The sequence below is a fragment of the Gopherus evgoodei genome, chromosome 2 (genome assembly GCF_007399415.2).
Source record: "Gopherus evgoodei ecotype Sinaloan lineage chromosome 2, rGopEvg1_v1.p, whole genome shotgun sequence".
NCBI lineage: Eukaryota > Metazoa > Chordata > Testudines > Testudinidae > Gopherus > Gopherus evgoodei.
In genome coordinates this window covers 40314417-40341582 of record NC_044323.1, presented here as the reverse complement: position 1 = coordinate 40341582, position 27166 = coordinate 40314417, and the positions used below count along the sequence as shown (strand labels likewise).

General features: G+C 42.5%; 1 protein-coding gene across 2 annotated transcripts in view; it reads right to left on the bottom strand.

The window, feature by feature from the left end:
- ST8SIA6 (ST8 alpha-N-acetyl-neuraminide alpha-2,8-sialyltransferase 6) overlaps positions 1 to 26380 on the bottom strand; it is a 44024-nt gene extending 17644 nt beyond the window's left edge. Inside the window, exons 1-4 of one of the 2 annotated variants that reach the window (XM_030550441.1) lie at positions 26201 to 26380; positions 25691 to 25798; positions 12461 to 12556; positions 4487 to 4573 (exon numbers count right to left, since the gene is read on the bottom strand). In XM_030550441.1, the coding sequence (XP_030406301.1) occupies positions 4487 to 4573; positions 12461 to 12556; positions 25691 to 25798; positions 26201 to 26295 (386 nt within the window). In that variant the 5' untranslated portion in view covers positions 26296 to 26380. The other variant, XM_030550442.1, reaches the window with a different exon arrangement.
- Positions 26381 to 27166: the final 786 nt, after the last annotated feature.

Sequence of the window (27166 nt, the reverse complement as noted above, 5' to 3'; positions counted from 1 at the left end):
ATGCTTAAGCCCTCACTTAGCCCCTACATTCATGGTTTAAGCAGTGAATGGGGCTTTGCTGGCCCATCTGAGTAGGGTGATTTTCACCCATATTTTCCATATACTGACAAAAAGGTATTTAGCAAAAATCAAAGAAAAAAAAAAAGACCCAAAAACCTTTTCTTTATGGAACTTTAAAAAACATTGGATTCAGTTAAATAGCCAGTGCAAAAAGTGATTGCTTCTGTACCAAGATTTTGTAGGACTTGGTATTTTTGTAACTAAGTTATACATTTGTTTTTTTGAAGACAGTTTATAATAGGAAATTTGAAACATGTTGGACCATTGAATCAATATAATTAACTGTATTCTCTAAGGGAAATTATAAGCACAATTAAATATTTTGATGCACTTTATAAAAAACATAATTATTTTGTATTTTTAACTTGAAAGACCAGCTGCTATATTTACTGTTAAAAGGCTGGTTTTTCTTATGTCATCTGTGAATGTTGCTAGCTGCTGCCCCCAACAAAATGATGGTTGCAGCTGTCTACAACCTACCTGGATGCAGATTATCTGCCTATGGAGAAAACAGAAAGTGAGTGGTGAAACCAGGACTAGTGAGGAGACAGTGCCCTCACAAACAGAACTGTAGCCCTTGGGAAGGACAGGGTCCTGATGAGGAACAAGGAGAATGAAAGTTGCCAAGAAAAGGGCATCACTCAGGGAAAGATATGGAAGGTAGGGCCAGAGGCCCAGAATGGATGCACAAAGATGGTGGAGAAGGCTGAAGTGGCTGTGAGGGAGAAGACAGATGAGAACTCCAGGGAAGGAAGAGACTCTCAGAGGCAAAGCTAAAAGATAGAGGAACCAATATGGAGACTAACCAGTACACAGTTGGAACTCAGACTCTGGGGGAAAAGGATATTGGGAGAGTCTATAAGGGCAAAAGCTATATGAAAAGTTGTTAGCAGCAAAGCAAGCATTACAAGTAGCCATAGAGGACATGCAGTTTCAGAAGGAGAAACTCAGAAACAATATGGAAGAGAGGGGTAACGATTTTTCATGGTAGGAGACCAGAAGCAGGATGACCTGTGGAGCAGCTCCAGTGACTCCAGGGGAGAATGCATTCATACCTCTGAGGGATGTAGTCTTTAAGGGGATGGTGTGTGACAGGGTGTCCATTCCCACAAGGCCAGAAGGGGTAAATTAGCCCAATTAACCTATAGGCTGCATCTGGAGTACTAAGGCCTGATTGCTGATGAAGGACAAAGGGCTACAGATTGAATTCCATTGGCACAAATGAATAAAGCCTAAAATCACTAAAGCAAAGAAATTGTGAAGCTACATCTTGCTCAAAAGAAATGTGTAGGTATTAAAAACAATTCCAGCTGTGTAGGTACCCAGCTGGGTTCTGTAGTTTGTTGTACTGATGATATACCTCTTACATGAAAAAAATCAAGATGTTAATGTAGTCATTAATATTCAGGTTACCTAAGGAACCTGAGACTAAAAACTCTAGCTAGAGAAGCCCATGCAGCAGAAGCAACCCACCCCACAGTAGTCTCCAAAGCTCTAGGAATGAGCCTTCTGGGGGAAAGCAAGGCTCTTTCACCCATCTTTTTAATGTTTTCTGATTCACTGTAATAGCCAAGAAGAGTGAGGTCTTGGTTTGGTTAGAACAAGTGTAGATTGATGTAAATCTGTAAAAGGAAGAAGAATTCAGGTGGGCTTTAAAGCAGAGAGGTTAAGGAATAGGCTAATGGAGTTGCCATGCTTGTGTTTTGACTGGTGATAAAGAACAAGGGGAATAAGGCTGAATTTTGAGACAAATGGTCTCATGGGAAAAAATTTCTGAGCAAGATTCATATGTAGTACTAAGTACTGGAAACAGTAGAAGTTCAGACACACTTTTTCTTACTGCCTCAGTCACTTGTCATCTGCACTCCATTCAGTTGTGGTAAAACTGTATCACAAGATACTACAACTGCTGGTATCTCTCTGCCATAGTTAGCTGGAGGACGGAAGAAGAAGTAGAAACAGCCATGGGGATGGATGATATTCCCAAGCATGTGACACAGTATGTCCCCCATTGGAGGCACAATGGCAATAACCAGAAGACAAGTGCCAGGCGTACTGTGCACCCCAGTGGACAGTCTAAAGTTGGTGGAAGTGTTGTTAGCACAGGGTAGACAGACACCCTGAAATGGAGAGAAAAAACATGAAACCCTTATCTACCTATGAGGCCTGGGCAAAAATTCATCATACAAAGGTGATTGGGGTGGGGGGGGAGAAGAGAGAGGTTTGGACTTGTTTAGTGGCATTCATTGACTTTGAGAGGTGTGAGGGAAAGACAGTTCACCACACAGCTATCAGAACACTGACCACTGGTTGAGAACGAGAACAGTCCCACACTAAGCTGTAGGTAAAAGCCACCACTGAGCCCTATAAAGTATGAGCACTCATTGGGACAGTGCTGGAGAAGAACATTTAGACAGGGGGAAAGACAAGGGTATAGCAAGAAGACCCTCGTGTCAGTTTTGCATAAGCTGAGGCAGGTAGTGGATAGCCAGCTTATACCCTGTGCTTGGATCTGCCTGCAGCGGTGCCACTGGGGTTTGTGCAGCATAGAATTGCCAGCTGTTGTGTTTGGCCAAACACTTAAGTAAATATTTCTCTCTTAGAGCCATACCTGTTCCTTGTACTAATTCACTCCCCCATCCCCTTGTTTGTCTTTGGCTCTGCTAGGATGCAGCCATCTGCGGAAGGCAGCAGAGCTATGATACTAAGGGAGATGTTTGCTGAACATTAGGCGGGGCTGTTTTCTAGTAACATAGGAATTGCCATACTGGAACCGAGCAGTGATTTATCTACTCTAGTACCAGTCTCTGATAGCGGCTAGTACTAGATGCTTCAGAGGAAGGTGCAACAAAGCTCAGAGCTCAGTTATGGAATAACCTACGCATGGGGGAAGCTTTTTTCAGACCTCATTAACTTAAGATTAGTTTATGCCTGGAAACACAAGGATTTACATCGCTTATAAAAACGTATTTTATCCTATCTATTCTATTCTTCAAAGCTGCAGGGAAGAACATGATGATCCTGTAAAACAATACTAAACATGCCTGTGAGGTTGGTAAGCGCTATTTCCATTTTACAGATGGGCAAACACAGATAGAGAGAAGTTAAGTAGTTCGCATTCGGATACCGTGGCCTAGCCATTAAAGGACTCCAGTGGATTAGGCATGCGAATGGCAATTTTAATCCTCCTTCTGATAGTAAGTAACTGCATGACCTGATTCACATCACATAACCTCTCTAAGCTGAGTTTCATCATCTGTGAAGTGGGTATGACTGTATTTAGCTAGCTCATAGGGAGGCAGAATGGAGTAATATTTGTAACGTACTACACAAGTGTAATATACTATTCTGTAGAAGCAAAACTCAGCAGTTCCTTGCTCCCAGCCCTGTGCTCAGTGCATTGGACCAGTAGCCTATAAAGCAGGAACACATGGACAAATAGAATTAATATAGGAGGTAGAAATAGACAAATGGGAATTTATAAGCAAAAGCAGCACTTTGACTTTTCATATGCTTCAGCGTGACAAATTACCACTGTCTCAAAATTTTGTGAAAAGTCTAAATACCAGGGTGCAACTCCCGTCCTGTCCAACATTACACAATGTGGTGCTATTCCTTCCCCTCCTCGCTCAAAAGATTTCACCAATTTCTTCCACCTCTATTCCCCACACAACTCTGCTAGTACATCATCTTTTCTAAGCTGCTATTCTAGTCTCTTGCTCAACATTGATAAGCATACCAAAGTGTGTGGCAGGTTTCTAAGGGGCACAGATTTAGTTAGGAAGCAATATACTGAATCTTAAAGGAAAGCATATTTCCTCTGATGTGCTAAGAGATCAGAACTTTTGCAAGATTCTGAAGTGCTGGAAGAGCAGGATATCTATAAAATTTTAATATCCGGCTTCTTGAAAAGAACAGAAAGGAGAAGAAATTGAGATAAAAAGAGAGTTACTTGAACACATAATAATCATCCAGACACCAAAACAAGTTAACTTATAGGTCAGTGGTCACATTTTATTTTGTGTGTGTATATATATATATATTATATATAAATTAGACACATTTGATAGATAGATGGGGGAAGAGAACTTCTAATTTTATTACATTTACTAAAAGTTTAGGAATTAATACAACTTTTTACAGTAAAAGTCAATGGGCCCAAATTTCAGTACGCCTATCCTAACTTACCGCTAGGGTAGAAGGCCAAATAATCACCTTAAGTTTGCTAGAAGGCTAGTGCATCCAACAGTTTTCTTAAAGTCACATTTTTCAGGACCATAACTACAACGTTAAGTGAGGAGTTACTCTACTACATACAAGAGGCACTGGTTTATTTGGTATTAATTTCCTGGGGAAGATCTGCACCATACATTTATAAAGCAAACCCTCGACAGATTGCTTTTTAAAGTTAACAACATTAGATTACCTAAATTTTGTATATTCTTCTGGTCTTCTTTTCCATGTGCAGTTCTGTATTTTTGTCACTATCTGAAGGTAATAATCTTCAGAGTACCTTAAAAAAAATCAGATGCTATAATATGTATTCAGTTCCAGCTATAAACACAATTTCTCAAACATGGTTCATACAAAACAAATCCCTTTGTGAATTTCCATGACCCATTTTACCTCTATGTATTGTAATACTACTATCCTCATTTAATTATTGCGACCTATTAAACCATCTGCTTTTACCTCTTTGATATATTATTGAACTTCTATTTTCAGAGTTTTTTCAATACACCTACAGATTCAGAACTTGCATATTTTAGATCCATTGGATCAATCAAAATGATCTCAACACAGGAGTCCAAATTAATATGTCTGTGTTATGCCAGAAAACCGCTTTTTCTTGTATTCAATGCTTTAAACTTTAATGATGGTTTGAGACATAGCTGTTGCAAACCAAGGGTAGCCTTACAATTCTCCTCTTATTCATTTATTTACTTCATAGATTCTTCCAAGATCAATTTTATTATCCCAGATATCAATATTTAAACATGAAAGTTTGTTTGTAAAACATTTCTTAAGTAAAAATATCAAACCTGTATTTTATACACCACAGAATCAACACTACCAGGGCATATGGAACAAGAGTTTTTTTTCATACTGTAAGGAACCTTTTAAAGAGATTTAAGTTAGTGCATAGATGAAATACTGCAGAACATTTTATCAAAAGAAAGGAAAAAATTTCTTCTGTTATGGATCTCTGCTAGTACAGATTCCATTTGTGCTTTTTTATGTACTTGGAACCTAATGGAGTTGTGTGTATTTATTCTGTAGAAACAAATCTGATTTATGGTTTGGGTTTTTTTGTTTGTTTGTAATGTGACTACTAATTTTACAGGACTTTTATGTCCAGAAAACCTGTACCCAGTGTTCTTTTAGCGAAAAGGATTATTTTTGGAACCAGAGGGCAATAAGAATGCCACAACTTTTATATGCAAATGTTTCTGGGGAAAAAAAAAATCGCATCTTTCCTTTTGTTTGCTTGTGAAAGAAGCAGAAGTTGCTTAATGTGTAACGTTAACTGTCTGGTCAGGTTTGCTAGACTTCTAATTACTACCTATTTGCAAATGGAAAAAGAAAATGCAATCATTTAGGGCCCAGTCCAAAGATCCACTGTGGTTTGAGTTCATTGGCTTTGGATCAGGTCTTTAAAAACATACACAGTGTAGATCACATGGTCTTGAAATAAACATTTAAGTACAATGAAAGAGGACATGTTTACCAGAGCCCCCAGCTTATTAACAATGTCTAAGGAAGCCAATCATTTTTACTTAGCTGATTTTAGGAAAGTATCAGTTGTGTAAAATGGTCTTAAGTACAGTAATCATATCTAATATTACATTATGCTGCTTAAAAGGGAAGCAAAAGTAGATGTTTCTGTGTGGAAACTCTGCATGCTAGCTTGGTTTTGTTTTTTAGTGCTGAAATCAATAAATAACTTTATTTAGGAGACTGGAACCTAAGGAGAAATTGCATAAATTAAGGGAAAGACTACAAATATGACAGAAAAAAATTACTTGGAACATTATTGTGTAGGGAAAAACCTATGAGAATCTGAAAGCAGATTCTTGCCTAAGGACAACAGATGAAGATCACAGTCTTCAGTGAAAAAGAGTACTGTCAGCTTGGGAAGAAATGCCATGGGCTGACAATATTAGAGAGCTTCAGAGAGCCATTAGGTATACTGAGGAAAATCAAAGCAAATCACCACAATGCCAGTTCCAAGGCCTCATAAAGGACTTAACATAGGACTGGAAGGGAACTCCTGGGTCACAGAGTCCAGCATCCAGACAATCTGGTCACATAAACCCATTCGTATCAAGCTCTATCTTAAAACTAGCTAAGGTTTCTTGCCCCCACTGTGTGCATTAGCTGTCCTTATAAAATGAGAGGGGCTTCTTAACTATATATTAAGGAGTTATGTGCCTCTGTCTGGAATAACACACCCCACAATGTGCAGTCTTGCTGTGTTAATACTGCCTTCTGTTGGATGGGATCAGCCCTGCTCCAATACTTACAATCTCATTCTCTACTGGCTGATTTACAGAGAAGAATCCAAGTTAAATGAAGACCTGTGTTAATGAAACCCACTCCACAGGTGCTGTTTAGTAGACATTGTGCCTGTATATGCAGCCATAGATTGTTACAGGTCTCCTTTGCCAACTACTGGTACAGTGCCATCAGTTTAAAATGTTGGTCAGACCCATATATGTCCACGGGGCAGGATCTGAAGATGCCTACAGTGTCATGATTCAGACACCATTTTGCCTGCATTAGTTTTAACACTTTATTTTCAGTTGCAAAAGCCTCTCTAAACACAGGCAATATTAAAATAGTTTTTTTCTTTCGTTGGTTGGTTTTTCTGTTTTTAAAGACTGAACACAAAGCCCTTGGATTTGCTGCTGCTGGTTTCACAGCCTGGAAAACTTTGTCATCAGCCAGAAAGCCTATCTGAGCAGCACCTGTTAAAGAGGCCACAAATGGAGTGAATCCAAGATGGCGATAAAGGTTTCATTTCACAGCTCTGCCAGAATCTACACAGTTCTGTTGTCAAGTGATGGCCGAGGATATATTACCTCCTGCAGCGTCTGAGAATCAGCAGCACATGGCCAATGATGCCCAAAGGGTTAGTATTCGGCTACAAAGGTGGGAGAAGCTTGGGTAAGTTGGGCTGTGGCAGAATGTGGACAGGGAATAACTATTGCTCTTAGAACAGTGGGTCACACTTCCCCCTTCTGCTTGAAGGTCTATCGCCAACATCCCAACCACTGCAATGACATGCCACCCTAGGAAACTCACCTGTGTTAACTGATCCCTCCCAGCTAGTCAAGTGATTTCCCACTCCCTGCAGTGCCTCTCACTCATGTACACAGGGCACTAGAGGGGGAACGGCCAGGGTACAATGTCTATTAGTACGCATGTTGGGGATGCCTGCAGACTGAGTCTCCTGCACTGCAGCCTACAAGCTCTGGTGCACTAGCAGAAGGGCCACAGCCAGAAGTGGGTGATGAAAGCCCACAAGTTAGAGAAGAGAGACAGAAGTAAACCCCACCTATGACATGCTGAAGCTAAGCACCTGCCTTCAGAAAGACCAGTTCGTTTGGCAAGAATGCTAAGGAGGGGCTATGAAAGAGAAGGCTCTTGTGGGACAGAAATACAAAAGAAAAGAAACAGAGGGAAATGCAAGACAAGGGATGGCTGCCTTATGCGTTTTGACATTACAAAGCTGCCAAAAGAACCATCATGTTTTTTAAACTTTAGGACGTGCCCTCAGGGCTTGCCCTAGAATAAAGATGGAAATCTTCCAGGAAACCCAGCCCCTCAGGCCATCTATCACCACCAAGGCATGCTTGGTATAATAATACTTAGTACGTACTAGCATTTTTTAATTTTCAAATCATTGGACAGATATTAAAACTAGATAATTTATCCTGGTATGTATCAGCTCAAGAGGCTGAAATGTCCAGATTACTACTGAAGGCACTCTGGAATGGCAGTACAAATCACTGCTGACAAGGAGTATGTGTAAGAGGTAGATTCAAAGGGCAGCCAGCTATGGAAATTGAGTTGCAGCACATATAGAGCAATGCAATACCCTGTTCCACAAACCCAGCTCCTCTTCCAGCCTTCCCAATTCAGTATCTGCCTCCCGCAATCTGCACAGCTCCTCTTTCCCCAGCCACAGTGGTAGAATCAGAGAGTGGGAGGCATTAGCATTCTCCCAAGCTTTGCCTATAAACCAAGCCCCAAACACTTGAAATGCTGAAACAAGTCACTAATCTAAGTAGGTTGTCCAGATATTGATCATCTGATGATCCCTCTTCTTTCCGAGTGCTTTGATCAGCAAGTGTAAGGGGTAACAATGTTGACAGTTATATTGTTGTCACTAAGTTTCAGAGATAACACATGTGAGATTACTAATAAGGACAGTTTACACCTCTCTTGGTGCTATCAGTTTAGGCTGAAAGCAGACACAGCCCATTATCACTGTATTGGTTTACAGCTAGTTCATAGTCTGAAGAATACCTATGCAATCATTAAGGATGGTGACCAGACTCTTTATAAATAAAAGCAGATTCTGAAGCACAGAGAGAGACAGAAAAAAAAAATCTCCAGAAAGAACGACTACTTTTTTTTTCCGTTTTCTTTTTTATTTATGTACATCTTATGTCAGATTTACTCCCGAGCCATAAGTTTTTGCTTCTTCAGCTTCTTTTGAGAGACCTTTTTCTTCTGAGCAACTTCCTCTTCTGGCTTTGGAACAATCTGCTCCTTCTCAGTGAGGATCATCTCAATATGACAGGGGGAGCTCATGCAGGGGTTGATACGACCATGGGCTCTGTAGGTACGCCTGCGCATTTACTACTTGCTGAGCCAGCGGCATCTATTAAATTGTGGCTTGGCTACTATCCCTTCTGATTACCACCAGCTGGATGGGGAAGCAGTACCACCACTTTAGTGCTTCTCCATCCACCAGGGGATGAACAGGCCTGGGAATACTCAGCTGGTGGGAAGGAGCATTAGTGGGAGGAAACAAAGAGGAGTGTAGTTTTGAGATTAGGACAACAACAAATAGGTTAGGTGATCATAGAATCATAAGAGTTAATGATTCTAAGGAATGGTAAGAGGGAGAACAAAATAAGGACAATGGATTTCAAGGTGGCAGACTTTAGCAAACTCAGGGAGTTGGTAGGTAAGATCCCATAGGAAACAAGTCTAAGGGGAAAAACAATAGAAGACAGTTGGCAGTTTTTCAAAGAGACATTATTAAGGGCACAAGAGCAAACTATCCCACTGCAAAGGAAAGATTAGAAGTATGGTAAGAGACCACCCTGGCTTAACCAGAAGATCTTCAATTATCTAAAACTCAAAAAAGAGTCCAACAAAAAGTGGAAACTAGGTCAAATTCCAAAGGATGAATATAAACATAACACAAGTATGTAGGGACAAAATTAGAAAGGCCAAGGCACAAAACAAGATCAAACTAGCTAGGGACATAAATACATTAATACATTAGAAATACATTAGAAGCAAGAGGAAGACCAAGGACAGGATAGACCCGTTACTCAATGGGGGGGTGGGGCAGTATCATAAACAGATAATGTGGAAATGGCAGAGATGCTTTATGACATCTTTGTTTCGGTTTTTACCAAGAAGGTTGGTGGTGACTGGATGTCTAACGTAGTGAATGCCAATGAAAATGAGATAGGATCAGAAGAGGCTAAAATAGGGCAAAAACACGCTAATAATTACTTGGACAAATTAGACATCTTCAAGTCACCAGAGCCTGATGAAATGCATCCTAGAATACTCAAGGAGCTGACTGAGGAGATATGAGCCATTAGCAATTATCTTTGAGAAGTCATGGAAGACAGAATAGATTCCAGAAGACTGGAAAAGGGAAAATATATAGTGCCCATCTATAAAAAGAGAAATAAGGGCAACCCAGGAAGTTACAGACCAGTCAGCTTAACTTCTGTACCCAGAAAGATAATGGAGCAAATAATTAAGCAAGGAGGGGTTGCAAGTGCTTTGAAGGATAGGATTAAAATTCAAAAAGATCTAGACAAACTGGAGAATGGTCTGAAGTAAAAGGATGGAATTCAATAAGGACAAATACGAAGTACTCCATTTAGGAAGGAACAACCAGTTGCACACATACAAAATGGGAAATGGCAGCCTAGGAAGGAGTATTGCGGAAAGTTATCTGGGGGTCATAGTGGACCACAGGCTAAATATGAGTCAACATGTTTTTTGCTCTTGCAAAAAAACCAAACAATATTGTGTCCAGTTCTGGGTGTCACATTTCAGGAAGGACGTGGACAAATTGAAGAGAGTCCAGAAAAGAGTGACAAAGTGATTAAAAGTCTAGAAAACATGACCTATGGAGGGAAGATCGAAAAAAAATTGGGTTTGTTTAGTCTGGAAAAAACAAGAGCGAGAGGGGGACATACCAGTTTTCAAGTATGTAAAAGTTTGTTACAAGGAGGAGGAAGAAAATTGTTTTTATTAACCTCTGAGGATAAAGCAAGAAGCAATGGGCTTAAATTGCAGCAAGGGAGTTTTAGGTTGGACATTAGGAAAAGCTTCCTGACTGTCAGGGTGGTTAAGCACTGGAATAAATTGCCTAGGAAGTTGGTGGAATCTCCATGATTGGAGATTTTTAAGAGCAGGTTAGACAAACACCTGTCAGGAATGGTCTAGCTCAGGGGTCGGCAACCTTTCGGAAGCGGTGTGCCAAGTCTTCATTTATTCACTCTAATTTAAGGTTTTGCGTGCCAGTAATACATTTTAACCTTTTTAGAAGGTCTCTTTCTAGAAGAAGTCTATGATATATAACTAAACTGTTGTTATACGTAAAGGAAATAAGGTTTCAAAATGTTTAGATGTTTCATTTAGAATTAAATTAAAATGCAGAGCCCCACCGGACTGGTGGCCAGGATCCAGGCACTGTGAGTGCCACTGAAAATCAGCTCGCGTGCCGCCTTTGGCATGTGTGCCATAGGTTGCCTAACCCTGGTCTAGGTAATTAGTCCTGCCACAAGTGCAGGGGACTGGACTAGACGACCTCTCAAGGTTCCTTCCAGTTCTATGATTCTATGGAGACTAAAGAGAGGAGAGAGCCAGCGCAGCAATAGGAACGGGTGAAATGGAGGGAAAAGGTGACTAAGTGCAGGAAAGTAGAGTGACCAAGAAGGTGGTAGAGGAAAGACTGAAAAGTCAGAGAAAATCCTGAAGCTTAAGATAGATGGGGAAAAGAGGTTCAGTCGGAAGGGAGACTAGTGGGAGAGTTAGAATTAAAAACCCTAGATGAAACCATTTTAAAATGAATTAGAAGTTGATTGAGGGAAAACATGGAGACTGATAAAAACAGGAAAAAGCAGCATCAAAATTTGAACAAAAGAAAGTGTGGGGTAGAGGCAAAAAAAAAATGAAAAAATGTTTTAAAAACTGATTTAATGGTGCTTTCCAATGAAGCAAAGTTTAAACATTTCCAGGCCTTTGACTGGGCAAAGATTGATAATTTTTTTATTATTTTATCTAATTTGTATATCATTTGTCCTCTGTGTACAAATAAAAGGCTACAGCCATGATCTTGCAGATATTTAAGCATATGCTTTCATAGTATGGGGAGTGGGAGAGGGGTGGAGAGATGGCATATGCAAAATAAATGGGCCACTTCTCCATTTCCTGCACAGAGAGGGGCAGAGGGGCCAGGAACCTGAGCCAGGTTGATGTCTGAGTCTATATTCCAGAGTCTACAGTGTCTACACTAGGAAAAATATATAAGGTTTTTAACTGAACTGGTGCAGTTTCACCAGTGGTAGTCAAGGATGAACACTGTAAAGCAGAGGAGATGCTGGTGTCTGTGTATACAATGGAACAACTAGTCTCCTGGGGGTAATACTACAGTCACTATAGGTAATTCAGTTTTTATACTAGCTCATTGCTAGACCTTTTCTGAAGAGAATCCACTTATTGTGATTGTGTATTGGCTTGTAAGAATGTGAACTAATCAGGAAAGGAAACCCCAAAGGAAAAATGTGCTTCTCAGATTCTGTCAGGGTGATTTTTTTTTTAAAGACCCTACATTGAAGACGAAGAAATAGAAGTCTCCCTCTCATTTGTAGCTGTGAATGAGAAATCTTCTTGACATACTATTTTTTGTTTTCTTTAATTTAGACCAAGAATAAATCCAGTGGATGCTACAGAGAAAAAAAAACAACAAAAAAACACACACAAACACAAAAAACAGCCAAACACTGGTTACACATTTTCAGTTTGCTGTTTTATGGTTTTACATTAATGTCACTGAGAATTATGTGCAAAAGACAAGCAGATGCTTAGTCTTCTATTCAAACCAAACACAGCAGAAAGCAAACCAAACACCTACCTTTTCTTCTTGATAGATGAAGACCAAATGTTGTCCTGCATCTCCTTACATTTTGAAGCCTGTTGAAGTTGGTAAATTGCATTTCTGAGAGTTGTTCTGTTGAAAAAAAAATAAAAATCTTCAAAAGATAGAAAACGCTCTTAGCAACCCCCCAGTTAATTTGATGTGACAATGAGATTAATAACTGCCATAGATTCTGAAAAAACATTACTAATTAAGTCTGAATCACTTCTGCAGAAGGGGAGGTGGTGTTCTTACTAGCAACAAGTTTGATTTAACATAATCTCAGTTTATATCAATTGCCTTGTGCCAATTCCAACGTAAATCAGAAATGTAATTAAAAAAATAAATGGGACTCGGAAGCAGCTTGAACATTACATTTTGAAGATGTAAAAATATTTTTACAATAAATATTTAAACAGAGGGTGGTTTTCCAAAGCTGCTGCTAAAATGCAATATTCAGGAACAGCTACAATTCAAAGAAAACTGGGCAGCTTGGGGAGGCTACGTAACTGGATGTGGAAACTTTCACCTGTAGGTAGCTAGTTTTTAATCTAGTGACCCAAGATTAGTATTTCCCCCTTGTTTTCCAGGATAAGATGATGTTATTCACGTGACCACATTTTCTTTATACATCTCTCCCTCTCCAGCCCTGAACTTCTAAGTATGCCTCTTGTTCCTGATAGAAGATAGACCCGTTGGTTATTAAGCCTCTTTGGGTATGGCTACACTGCGTTTTAACACCCATGGAAGTGAGTCTCAGACATGGAGGCTGGAACTAGGGGTGCTGGGGATTCAGCACCATCCCTGGCTTGAAGTGGTTTCCATCATATATAGGGTTTGCAGTCTTATTCAATGACTTTCAGCACTCCAGCACCTATGGTCTCAGAGCTGCACAGATGTTCAGACTCGGGCTCTGAAAATCACCCCAACTTTAGAGCCCAATTCCGGCCCATGCTCCAATGTCTACACAAGCTGTTTTTAGTGCCATAGCTGTAGACCTGGGCTCTGAGACTCACTGTCATGGATTTTCAAACACAGTATAGATGTACTCTGAGATCGAGAACAGCAATTCTCTCTGGTATCCATGTTTTATATCAGACAATATCCTCCTCTCTATCATCTCTTGCAACATTTTTCTTCCCTCTGACATAAGGTTTTTTGCTCCACTGACCATAATTTCTCATTCTCTACACCCACTCTTCCTCTTCACAGATTCAGTGCGAGCCCACCAACATGTTCATACACTAACTGACCAACATTAAGTTAACAGACTTTTGTATCCAAACACTTCAAAACTGTCTGACACTCTAAATTCACCTTCTGGCATGCTGGACCCTAAATTATCCCCTTTAATGATACTAAACACGTTTGCTAGACCTAGGTGAAGATATTCCTATTCCAGCATAGAAAACCAGCCTAAACAATAATAGCTTCTTAAAGAGTTCCCTTCTGTCACAGGAAAGGCCAAGACCCTGTCTCAATAGGCTACTGGAAGGAGAAAGAATCCTTGTGCTTATTGATACTGTATGAATTAATTATATGAACACCCTTTTTAACAATCCGGTAGTGTGGGCCAGATCCTTAGCTGTAAATCTGGCCCTTTGAGTGCACAATTTGTTCACCCCTACACCAAAACTAAGACATTCTTGCACAGTGTGAGTTTCTGGAGATTGTGTAGCTCTGATGCTCGGAGCATACTTGCACAGATCATGGTTAAAGGTGTGTAGCTTGTGCACAGATGCTGTGTCATTCGTTCATGACTGCCTATGTGCAGGTGCTCTCCTGAGCAACCCAATCTAGCTCTCAGAGTCAAGGCAGCCAGGCCACTGCAGTGCATACATACTCATATTCTAGCAATTAGCATGCCAAGGGCTTCGTACATTTCAGCCTCAAGGCTGATGAACCAGGAGTGCTAATGTTGTTCCTGCACCTGTCACCATCACTGGGATGTGCAGGGCCCAATCCTCTCTTTGGGTGCACACCAGGCTCACAATGAAGTCCTTGAGAGGCCTGCACCACATGTCAAAGTAGAATTTGGCCCACTCTGTGCACATATATACTGAAACAGGGGCCAATCATGCAGTTCTTATTCGATCAGAACTCCCTTAAGAGTCAGTGCAAGTCTTACTCAGGTAAGAATCACAGACCAGTCCTTGCTTGACTAAGCAGGAATAAACAGACTAAAAGTAAGCAGTAACAATATTTTGGTACTAGGCTATGACACGCACTTACATGGCCAGGCAGCAGGACAGAGAGGGAGTAAGGATCCTTTCCTCCCCCAGGACAGGGCACATAAGGGCTGGGCAGAATTGCAACCATTTGCCTGGAGACCACAGGAACAACTCACCAAGAGTTGGCTGGCTGTGATGGGGAAAGGGAGCATACTGCATCCCTAAGAGGGAAGTCACAGACTTCACTTCCCCCGGACAGAGAAGGGGTTCCCCCAGGAGCACATCCAGGGTTCTCCTTGGGGAGCTGCAGCTCTGCACACACTTTATTGGGGGCTGTGGCAAAATGCCACAATCTAGCTTTGTTTTTTCAGCTATACAGGGCACCTAACAGACAGACAACAGCAGCTTGTTATCAGCTCAGTGGCTGATTTTGGATATGGTTTCTTATGTTAATACTCCTTTTGGAAGAGTGGCATACAAATATAAGGACAGCAGATTTTCAGGGCACTGAACTCAGTATGGCATGTATATAACTGATAAATGTTCTGTCAATACAATTCACACACACAGGTTTAGGAGGTTTACTAAATGAGGTCCCTTTGTCCTGGCTCTCATAAGAGCTCTGCACACATGTGCTTAAGCAGCTTTTGGTTAGCCCAAATTTACAGATGTAGATATTTCTTTCAAAACACAACCAGAATGACACCGCAGAAAAATAAGTGAAATACACTGATGCACTGTTCCTCTCTTTTGTTTCTGTTGTCCCTGTTACTGCTGTGGTTGCTAAAAATTATTCTTATACTGCAACAATTCAAAGCACAAATGGGAACACAGTCTATGATTAATTATATCAAAACCATCTTAAAAAAGAGAAACAATGCTATCAGCCAAATGCATGCTACTGGTGCAAACGGTCATTGCTTATAACCAGAGATATGGGGGAGACTGGATGGTGGAGTGAAAAAGGAACTGTGCTAAGGACAGATCTTGGAATATTCAATAAAATGTTGTGATTCATCTACTTGCTTGGATGCTACCACCATGGAAGAACACAGTCACAAGCGTTAGGACACTTACAGCATACGAGGGGGGGAAAGCTGCTTCTCCAGAAAGAATGAAGGGGAACACACATTGCAACTGGGAGATGTAGTCCCCAGTTTGAGTAGAGATACATGAGCTAGCTCTGCACAAAATTCGCAGCATGGCCATGTCAACACAGGCGGCAGCTTGGGCTAGCTACTCACGTAGGTACCGAGGGGGTCAGGCAGAGTTGTACTCAGGTAGGCTAGCTAATGCCACCACCTATGTAGCCATAGCCACAGTGCTCTTTTTAGCACACTAATTCAATCAAAGCTAGTGCAGGCATGTCTACCTGAGCTGGAAGTTATACCCCTGGATGCAGCGTAGACTTGCCCTGAGTTGTTACTCTACCTCTGTAAGGGAGCACTTTTTAGGCAGACACCCTCACAAGTCAGCCACAGAGAACTGAAAATGTAGGTGCCACTTGTCATTTCAGTTAAGCTGGTGTAAATCAGAACCTTTTCCATTTATGTACATGGAGCTTAAGTCTGATCAGCCTAATCAGTCCCATGTCTGTTATATACCAACTGTTTGTATCCACCGGCACACAAAGCATTATCCACAGAAGCCTCGAAGTTCAAAACAGGACAAAAGTGCTCTCCAAATACAGAAGACAGAAACACATACACAGCCACAGAGGATCCAACAGCAACTGTTCCTTTTTACAGCTGATCGTACATGGGACCCTCCTCATCACCTGCTGACAGTGGTTTTTCAGAGATACACAAAAGCTACTGGTAACAATTGGTCATACTTTGCATTAGTTGGTTTCCACATAAAGTAAGGCTGGTTCAAAGTCAAAGTTGATACTCTGCCATTGGCTTGTAGCTAGTACTCAAATGCTTGTGTGAAGCCTGTTCAAACAAGTTCTGAAAGCTGGCCTGCTAGGTTTCCTGTCCAGAAGAAATCACGCTCTGCCAGGAAGAGCCAGTCAGAAAGGTGATCTAACATGGCATTGTTTCAGGTAGACTGATCATCTGAGGCACATCTCATCATAACATTAACACATCACTATGCAAGAACTGATGTTCTTTCAAGGAGTGAATGAACTTCAGCTCTATACAGAGAGACAGCACGAGGGCTTTGGCCCTATTTGGTCTCACTTAAGCACGATCAGTTTCAAGCAAGTTGCTTTCCATCTTCAGATTCACAAACTATTCCTTCCTGTTGGACAAAAACAAGTCCAAAACGGCTGCCTTTGTGGTTACTTCCTCCACCTTCCAAAACAAGAAGTTGTCCCCAATACATTCCAAGAACTTATTGGACATTTTATGTTTTGCCATATTACCTTGCCAACAGATATCTGGGTAGTTAAAATCCCCCATTACTACAGGTCATGTGTTTTGGATTTCTGTTATCTAGAAATGCCTCATCTACCTCTTCCTCTTGGTTTGGTGGTCTATAGTAGACCTCTGTTTTTCTCCACTTTTATCTTCACTGAGACTTTCCACTGGTCTGCCTCTGACCTCCTTCTGAACCTCAGAATGAGCATATATATGCTTGATGTACAACACAATATCTCCTCTCTTTTTTCCCTTTCTGTCCTCCTTGAACAAGCTGTACTCCTCTATACCAGTATTCCAGTCATGAGATTTCTCCCACCAAGTCTCTGTGATGCCAATTAAGTCATAATTTATCTTATGTACTAATACCTCCACTCCTTCACATTTATTCTCCAAAATGCAAGGAGTATGGGGAATAAACAGACTCCACTCACACCACCTTGTTCCTCCTGTGGCTCTCTTTGACAGGCACATGCAAGCCACATTCCCAGCAGGTTACCAGAGTCAAGACACCTATCTGACCAGGTCCCCCACAGGTGCAGGCAGAGGAATAGCTAGCAGTGGCATTGGCAGTCTGCCATTTTCCTCCCATTGCAGGTTCTCCCTTGTAGAGTACCAGCAAGTTAAGGGGGAGAAAACAAACCCACCTACCCACACTTTCTCCATCTGCTGGTGAGCTTAGCTGGCTAACCCCTTTAGTCTCCCATTTGCCTTCATCTTATCAGTGACTAGCAACATCTGTGGTTTTTAAGGCCTGGGCCCTACACACAGCTGGAATGGGTCACTCACCCCTTCTCACTCAGCCCCCGCTGATCAGTGGTCTATCCAAAAAACTCCACTGCTCTCATTTCAAACAGTCCTACTAGAAATCAGATGCTCACCCACCCACTCACCCAACTCTATGATTCTAACTGCAGGACAACCTAGCCCAGACAGTCAGCAACCAAGCCTAGATTTCACATACACCAAACACAGAAAACCTACCAAACTCAATGGCATGTTCCCAGTCTTTTCCCCGCCCAGGTCTGTATAGCACAGAGAATTATTAACTATATATAGTTATTGCTATTGTTTTAATTTAGGGGAATAAATAAGACAGAAGTGCCCTTGAGCTAACTAACTCCCTTAGTCTCTCAGGTGCCTTTGTCTTCATACTACTGTATATGTGCCTCTTTCTACCAGATTTGGCTACTGAAAACTGGCAGCCTGTTTGTGAATATTCTTGTGTCTTATCTTCTCCCTAGTAGACACATTTAATTTTGAATCTTTCACGGTGTGTTAGTTAGGTTATTAGAAACCAATAATCCACTCTTCCATAGCAAGAGTGTTATGAAACTGTTAACTCTGCCACCAATTTAAGTGAATTAGATAATGAGAATACATTGATGTTTTTAAGGTTCATGACACTTTGATTAATAAGGCAATATGCAATCTAAATGCTTTGTGAAATGGACTGTAAAAACTACTTTATCAAACCACAGGAGCACTATTTGCCTTATAATATTAATAATGGCAACTGTGTAAAAGGCTGATCTTTCACTCCTTACTCAGGCAAAATTCCCATGAAACTTTAGCTTGGATAAGTAATGTTACAGCAGGTCCTAAATATCCCTTAACTCAATGGCACTTTGGTAGTCCTTCTGTTGCACTGAACCAGTGTCATATTTAGTATCAATATTCTTTCTTTATAAAATCCATAAACTAGTCAGAGAACATGGCAAACAATATTCACAGTCTACTAGACTAGTGAAGAGAATATAATAAGGTGATAATACTGAAATGGTATTATAACAATACACATTCGACAAAATGACAGACAACAACAATTTCACTTTGGCTAAGTGGACTGGAAGCGGCTGAGAAACCGCTCGTTGGTGTCAGAACAGAAATGTGTCCTGGCAGGATCTTACAATAGAGCTTCTATTCATTTAGACATAGCAGGTACACTAGGTATGTCCTGAAAACATACTTCTCAAGTGGGTCTGCACATATCATTGAGGAGGGAAGTTACAAAACATTAAGACAGCAGCAAAATTAGTCAGCAAGGGTGGCAGCTCTGCTAATCTAAACTGAAGTTTATTATTTGTATTACTAGGTTACGATTCGTAACCTTGGTAATCAGCCTATCCCACCCTCCATCCCACTGATACAATATTTTGACAGAAGAAAGAACGTATTGGACTCTATAGCATAGTTCATTATTATCATGATATAGTTATTTATTCCCTAGCCCTGAAAAATGATCTGCTATTGTAGAAGAAAAAAAACGGAGAAAACAAGGCTGTGATACGATGTATTAATTAATTCTACCTTATCCTCCCTGCAAACATCTCCTTTCTCCCTGCTTACTCACTGCTCTTCTAACGCCTTTGCCAATTATCCGACCAATCCAATGACGCAGGTCATGTTTGTTATAAAACAGACTTTTGTGTTGAAAAGATAATGATGCTCAAGACAAAGAAAACATTAAGAGGTGCTTTAAAATTGGTCCCACATAGTGAGTGGTGGCTGGCCAGCTCTTTGCTGCCCAGTCATCATTTCTATTAACCTAAATCTCTGCATTAGTTGTGTTTTGAGAAAGCTGTCTTCCCCTCCACTGGCATGGGCTGATCTTATTTAACTGCTTCTTATTCTAGCTGGTCTTTAAAGCAAGGTTGCTGCTATCAAGAAGGGAAGAGGTTGGTGTGAGACAGTGGGCGTGGGAAAGATGTCTGACTAATAGCAATGGAATGATGACTTTAATAATGGAGCATCATAGGGAAGATTTCCCTGATGTTCTGCTAACAGTGCGATGTATTGGGTTCCGAAATAATCTCCCAAGAGAAGTGGCAGAATCCCCATTGCTTGAGACGAGAAAAACTAGACCAGGTAAAGAACTAGAAAACGTCATGTAGGGAATAATTCTGCATTTTTTAAGAGGATTGACTAAGTGATCTAAAATGATTGACTAAGTGATCTAATAGGTCTTTTCCATATCTACCTTCTATACCAGGGGTGGCCAAAACTTACTGACCCTCTGAGCCACATCTGACAATCTTCAGAAGTTTGAGAGCCGGGGTGTGCTGGCTGGGGCTTGGAGCTTCAGCCCCATGGGAGGTACCTGCCAGGACTCAGGGCTTCAGCCCTGCTCCTGCTGAAGCCCTGAGCCCCAGCAGGTGCACCCTGCTGGGCAGAAGCCCTGAGACCCCTCCTATTCCTGCTGGACAGAAGCCCCTACCCTATCACCCTGCTGCACAAGCTCCCCCACTTCCCTGGTAGGTGGAGAATGGCAGGGGAGCAGATGTGGAGGCACTGCGAGCCGCACTTAAGCAGTAAAAGAGCCACATGTGGCTCACAAGCCACAGTTTGGCCACCCCTGTTCTATACTCCTGGAGAAAGTGGGTGGGAAGGTGAGGCCAGAGTACACTGGCCCTTTAAAACTGAGGAGGGGAGTCTCCAGGGACTGTACTGCAAAGATGGTTGTTGTGAATTTCCCTCAGAGAGAGTGAGAATTCGCATGGCTGCTTTGGGCTGTGCCTGCTGCATTTCTGGGAAGAGCCTGGATTCCCAGCAGGCATATGGGCAAGGAACAAACCCCAGGGAGAGGTCATGTTCTGTTTTTGGGGTTTGATTCAATACTTTTGTTTGGTTGCCTTTTGGACCTTGCCGCCAGACTTCTGGGGAGAAGTTCTCCAGAGGTATGCCTAGGAAAGAGACACATGCCACTTGGGGGAGAGGCCGTAATATTTGTTTTTAGAACTCCATCATCATGGCCCTCTAGGGACACCACTTGGCTGCATCCACCATCCATGAGGTCCCTAACAATGATCTGACTCTATCTGGGGGATAGCTGGTAACACCCCATCAACACTTGCCTTACAACTGAGATTAAAAACTTGTCACTGGTCTTCCCACATGCCTCCTGTCCCCTATATTTCTTTGCTCTGGTTGTGACTGTGCTAATAGCACGTTAAAATTGACTAGACTCCCATTCACTGAAGCACTCTGAGTCTACCAGCACTTTCAATTCAACGTGACACCATTGCTTAGCACACAAAGCTGAGTGGCAGGAAAGCACAACACAGAAACGAGTTGGGAGGAGGAAGAAAGCAACATAAGGAGTTAAGGGGGAGGAGAAAAAGAAAAAACAAAATAAAATAGAGTATATAAAGCAGAGAAGAGAGAAGCAACAAATACATAAACCTCAGCAGAACAGAGGACATCTGAGAAATCACTTACTAGTAACTGAGAGCAGGAAGGAATAAAAAAGCAGGCAGAGAGGGAAAGAATACAGAAAAGGGAAACAGGTGACAAGAACACAAAAGGAGTTCACACAGACTGACTAAATGCTCCATATTGTTAACATTACATGTTTTGTTGCATCTGAACTTTAAAAAACTGAAGACATTTGGAAGACCTAAATTCAGGGGGTGGGGAGGGGGAACGTTTATTGTTATAGTTCTCCTGGCATCCAGCCATTAAGGCCATGAGGCAGTGTGCCTCAGTTTCCTCATTCACACACAACAAAGCAGGGGTTTTTTTATGGTTTCTCTGCTGTGATAAGCTTTAAACTTATTTACAGGTATTTGAAATAATAGCATTATCATAAGGTTTAACATCCATGTCAAAATTCTTATCCCCGAAACTTAATATTAGTACCAAAATTACAAGTATCTTTATGATACCTCATCCTCTGTTCAGATAGTGCAATTTTAGGTTAGTTTGTTCGTTACCCATGGTGTCCTTTGACTCTCTCCCATGTAATCAGTCACTGGCTTTTCTTTCCCTCTAGTGTTCCCTCGGTGTGGGCTCTTAATTTAATCATGTTTCTGGAATTTTGGTGCCCTAGGATCTGGCAAGATAGGTGTTCAGGAGGATTCTGCACATTGGCTGGCCCTTTGGTGAGCAATCTCCCAACCCCAGGACTGTACATATGTAGAAAATCCAGCTTCCCTTTTGGGGTTACCCTGTGTTTCCCCCTTCCCTGCCCCCTACAGGGCGGTGATCTGTGCTCTTTGCACTGGATGTATTTACCCTTTGATCAGATTCACTCTTTTCCAGCAGCTTTCCCATAACTGCTCTCTGTGTCTCACCAGCCTGGGGGAAAGCACACACACACATCCCCACCCCCTCCGAGAGTTGCGTAGTCTGTATTCTAGCAGACTACTGCCTGGCAATTTCCAGGTCTCATCTCCTCTGCTGTTAGAGGCGTTGGAGCTGCATCTTGACGTGAAGAGACACAGTTACTTTCCAAAAACTTATCAGGAATAGCATCCAGAAAAATTGGGACCTGGATTGGGGTACCCTCCATTACCCTTTTCTCTGTCCCCAAGAAGTCAGCTGTGTGAACCCTCTCCTCCAGGAGGTAAGTTACACAGTTCCTTCTCAAAATCTGGGTCACAGACTGAGTGCCTGAGTGCACAGATGCTGACCCAGCCATCCTCCTTGTGTCCTGGGCATCTTGCCCCAAGTGACTAGTAAGGAGCCATTCCTGTACCCCCACTATTCCTTCCCTAGTTTCCTCCTCTGGGCCCCCTCCCAAGACACATTTCTCTGTGTTCTCTAGGAAGGGTTCTGTCTTTTGTTCAGCGGCAAAGCTCTGCCAGCTAACAACTGGGGCAGTTTCCTTAATTACAGACAATGCCTCTCAGTTACAGACAATGCCTCTCCTGGGTCTGAGGGTATGCTGCCTCCTGCTGGGAAGTAGCTAGTCTCAGCCCTTCCCACAGTTGGAAGCACCCTGCTTCCCTGGGATACAGTGTCATAGGAAACTTCACCCGTCTCGGGTTTCTGAGACCCCCTGCCCCTTCTCTGGGCTCTCCTTTGGGACACATTGCTCTACGGTCCCTAAAGCCTGTTTTGCCTCTGGTTCAGTTGCGACCTGCTAGCAGCTAACAACCTGGACAATTCTCTCCTTGGCAGGCATTATACCCCCTTTCCTTCCTGTGTGCAGCTTCCTCCCTGGCTGCCTCTCTTTCTTTTATCTCCAGTTCTTTCAGTTGTAGTGATCTCTAGTGCACCCTCTCCTTTTCTGCAGACTGAAACCTAAAAAGCTCCAACTTTTGCAATTGCTTCACTGCTTTCACTCATTTTCCTGCTTTCCTGTTCTTATTTCTCTTTCCAAAAATAAGCAAACTGGAAATAACAAAATTGTGACCTCCTCCTGACTGTTCTTAGCCACTGCACTTTTGACTCACTTAAAATCACAAATACCAGCGCTTAAAGTGTGAACTTCACGTGGAGCAACAAGCAGTACAACAACAAAAGCTCGCTGCACCACTGTGACGTTCCCCTCTGGTGTTATCTGGACCGGTGATCTGCTAGGCCTCTCCAGTCCTTGAGTCTGGGAACCAGCCTTACCCTGCTCTGCTGTGACAGCCCTCACAGCCTCTGGTATGTAAGCTGCTCCTAACTACGTGCAAGCAAATAACACTAGCCAATATCTCCAGTCCCAGACATAACCGTAGGAACCTCTGACTTGTAGTGTCCAGTTATGCCCGCTGGACACTGCAAGCTTATATAAAAGTTAGTCAATTTAATAAAGAATTTTATATGTACCACATTTGTTTTCCCAATGCAAACCAAACACATTGTTTCCGGTAGAATAAACAAAACAGATTTATTAACTATAAAGGCAGATTTAAGTGATTATAAGTCAAAGCATAACAAGTCAGGTTTGGTCAAATGAAATAAAAGCAAAGCGCATTCTAAGCTGATCTTAACACTTTGGCCTTGGCTACGCTCACACTTTACAGCGCTGCAACTGAGCTGACACCCCCCTGAGCGCTGCAAGATACAGCGCTGTAAAGCGTCAGTGTAATCAGGGCAGCAGCGCTGGGAGCGCGGCTCCCAGCGCTGCATGCTACACCCGTAAGGGATGTGGTTTACATGCAGCGCTGGGAGAGCTCTCTCCCAGCGCTGCCGCTCTGACTACACTCACACTTCAAAGCGCTGCAGGGGCAGCGCTTTGAAATTCCAAATGTAGCCATACCCTTAGAATGTTCTTAAAACTTAGATGCCTCTCACCACTGGCTGCCTTTTCAGTCAGGCTCTCCCCTTTGATCAGCGTTTCAGTTGCTTGGTGGTAGTGGTGTCTGTAGATGTAGGTGGAAGAGAGAGAGCATGGCAAACTCTCTCTCCCTTTTATCATCATGTTCTCTCTTCCCTCCTGGTTTTGCCCCCCTCCCCTTCAAAGTCAGGTGAGCATTACCCATCACAGTCCCAAAGTGCCCAAAGGAAGGGGGTGACTCCCTCTAGAGTCTAACAGATTCTTTTGTTGCTGTCTAAGCCAGTGTCCCTTGTTTCTGTGAGGGTGGGCTGGGTTTGTCCCATCCATGCCCTGATGAGGTGTGAACTGCCTCTCTGTTCTTGGAGAGATTTTGCCTGGGCTTGCTATAAGCCACGAGGATACATTTTCAGCCTCCTAACTATATACATGAAATTATAACCTATACCCTTACTATAACATTACTGTAACAATTACTATAACATCACTATAACAACTATGCTCAATGCATTATGAGCCTTCCAAAGACACCCAACATGACAAACTTTGCATTGGATATACCACATAATCATTTTATAAAAATAAACATGGGGGTGTAGGGTGTTCCCCTGAGGTACAGAGCATCACAGGTTGGTTTTCTTGGTAAGAAATATTGAATTGTCCACATTTACACAGTTAGAATGAATAGTAGGACTAGCTCCATTTGTACTGACTGGGGGGAAAGCATTTGTAGTTTGAACCAAAAAATTCAGTTAGATTCTTTGGGTGAAATCCTGGCCACACCGAAGTCAATGGGAATTTTGCCACTGACTTGAGTGGAGCCAAGATTTCACACTTCAAGCTTGAAAGCCAATTGCTAAACTCTCTCTAAATTATTGTGTGGCTCTTTGGTCACCCTACCTGTTGAGATATAGGTGCTAATTAGAACAGCTGTAATGTGAATATGGCTAAATTAGGTAAAATAAATAGTGGCGGGGGGGGGGGGGATCCAGATAGCAGATAGCAGCAGCTTTTGAATGACTAATAAATCAATTCTGCTACCCTTACCCATGGTGAGTAGTACCTTATGCTGTGAGCAATCTCGAATACCACTGAGTGGCAAAATATGGTTCTTGGTTATAAACATTCAAGCCCTGCACTTATGAAATGACTCCTCCCCCCAGCTTATTTTATTGACTATACCCTTATTAAATATTGTGATATAAATTAATGGGCATGATAACAAGGATCCACAAAATGATTCAGAAACAGCAGGGCACTTGGGACTAAACCATGAGACTACATGTGGAAGAAGATGCTACTCTGTGTGAGTAAGGGATTTCAGAATCTGGCCCTAAGCTTATGTATTTTAAAGGGGAAATCCACATTACGAATAGAGTGTGAGAAGATGAATTTTTAAAAAAAATTAAATGACAGACAGACCCACATTTTTGGAGAAAAAGAAAAAAAATGCTCAAAACAAATTATAGAGCACTCTTTGCTTTGCTACACAAAAGCAGCCACAGATTGATATTTGATGATACCCAGTATGGAGTAGTCCTTTTATTACATTGCAAGCCAATTTTCTTGTTCTAAGATACTTTAAAAATCTCTTTTGATCAAGGCTTATAAGAGCAAATGGTAACTATAGTGAATTCTTGCTGTATAGAGCATTAATATCACAGTCATAAATAATCCAAATACTGAATAAGAAATAAATAGCCTGTACCTGTTCTCGGTTTGAGTAGCAAGCTGGACAGATGTTAAAGGGGACCTGAGTTTTCTCAGCCCTTTAGGTGTGACATCAGTAGTTGATTTGGCCTCCTCCTCCCAGCTCCTAGTAAGCAAGAAGGAAAATAAAGTTGTCAAACACTGTAATGAAACGTTACCATGCGTGAACCGTTCCCTCTCCATGAATCATTAATACACTTCAAAGCCTCAGAGCCAAAATAGATCAGGAAAAGCGGAGCGAAGGCTGTTCTGCTGTTGCTGTGTCTAATGTATAAAGGGGATTATAAAGTCACACTCCTTATTTTCCAGCTGCATTTCAGAGGCTAGAGTATCTGATCTCTGGCATCCCACCTCCTCCAGGCATGGAGCCGTCCTTCCAGCCAGGTATCAGTATCATCCACGCTGCTGCCTCCTTCCAGCCAAATCAAAACTCTGCCCCACCTACACTTGGGAGCTGGCTTTGGACGCCCGGATTCTTTGGGATTCACCCTGCTGCAAGTCTCGCTACCTGGTGCTGAGGGACCCGTCTGCTGTGAGCCAGAGGAGGCACACGAAGAGAAGCAGGCTGCTGAGCATAGCGATTAAAGCAATGACCGCCCGCATCTTGTGACTGCTCCGAGCAGCTGCACGGCCAGTCTGAGCGGGAGCAGCGCCCGCTGCTGCTAAGCCGGCCCCACAGTATCTAAGGGAGGCGGTGATAGCAGCCACAGGGGCTCTCTGCTCCGCCCTACCCAGTTCCGGCGTGTGGGGCCCAGTGCTGCCACCTTCCCCCAGCCATTGACATCAGCCTGAAGCATCCTCCTTTCCCTCCCGAAGTCACCAGGGGCTGCCCCGCAGAAGAGCTGGGTGTAGCAGTGAATAATTGCATCCTGTCCCTGCTCTGCTCCAACTCCCCTTGGCAAGCATCAGCCCCCTCTCGGGAGGGGCTGTATCTCCCAGGCAGGGGTCCATGCACCTGCCAGCATGGGGCGCTGTGTGTGTGGTGGGGGAGGGGTGCCAGATAGCCACAGCAAAATGCCAGGCACCAGGGATGGCAGGGCGCCTTCCCACGGGGCATTGGCAGGGTAGGAGAGCTGCCCCTGGCAACTCCAGTGCGGGCTTGCATGTCTTGCTGCCCTCTTCCAGCATTGTGAGGGGGGCGGCAAGGAGAACGGAAACTTGCACCTAAAGATGTTTCATGTCAGGTGCTGGGTCACAATATGAAAGGACTCTACAATGCTTGGCCTCCTCTCAGGTGCCCCCTCCCCTTCCTTTCTCTCTTCTTTCTTCAAATTCAGAGTGTATAAACAGCCCTTTCTGCAGGGTTAATCAATTAACAAAATGCTCACTATCATAGAGCAGAATCCCCCAGCACACTTCAAATGGTATATTCATCCCACCAGTCCAACACCAAGCACAATGCTAGCATCTCCCACCATGCTGCTCCCCAGCCCCATTAGCTGGGGTATTTCTCTGCCCTGCTTTCTTCTGGGGT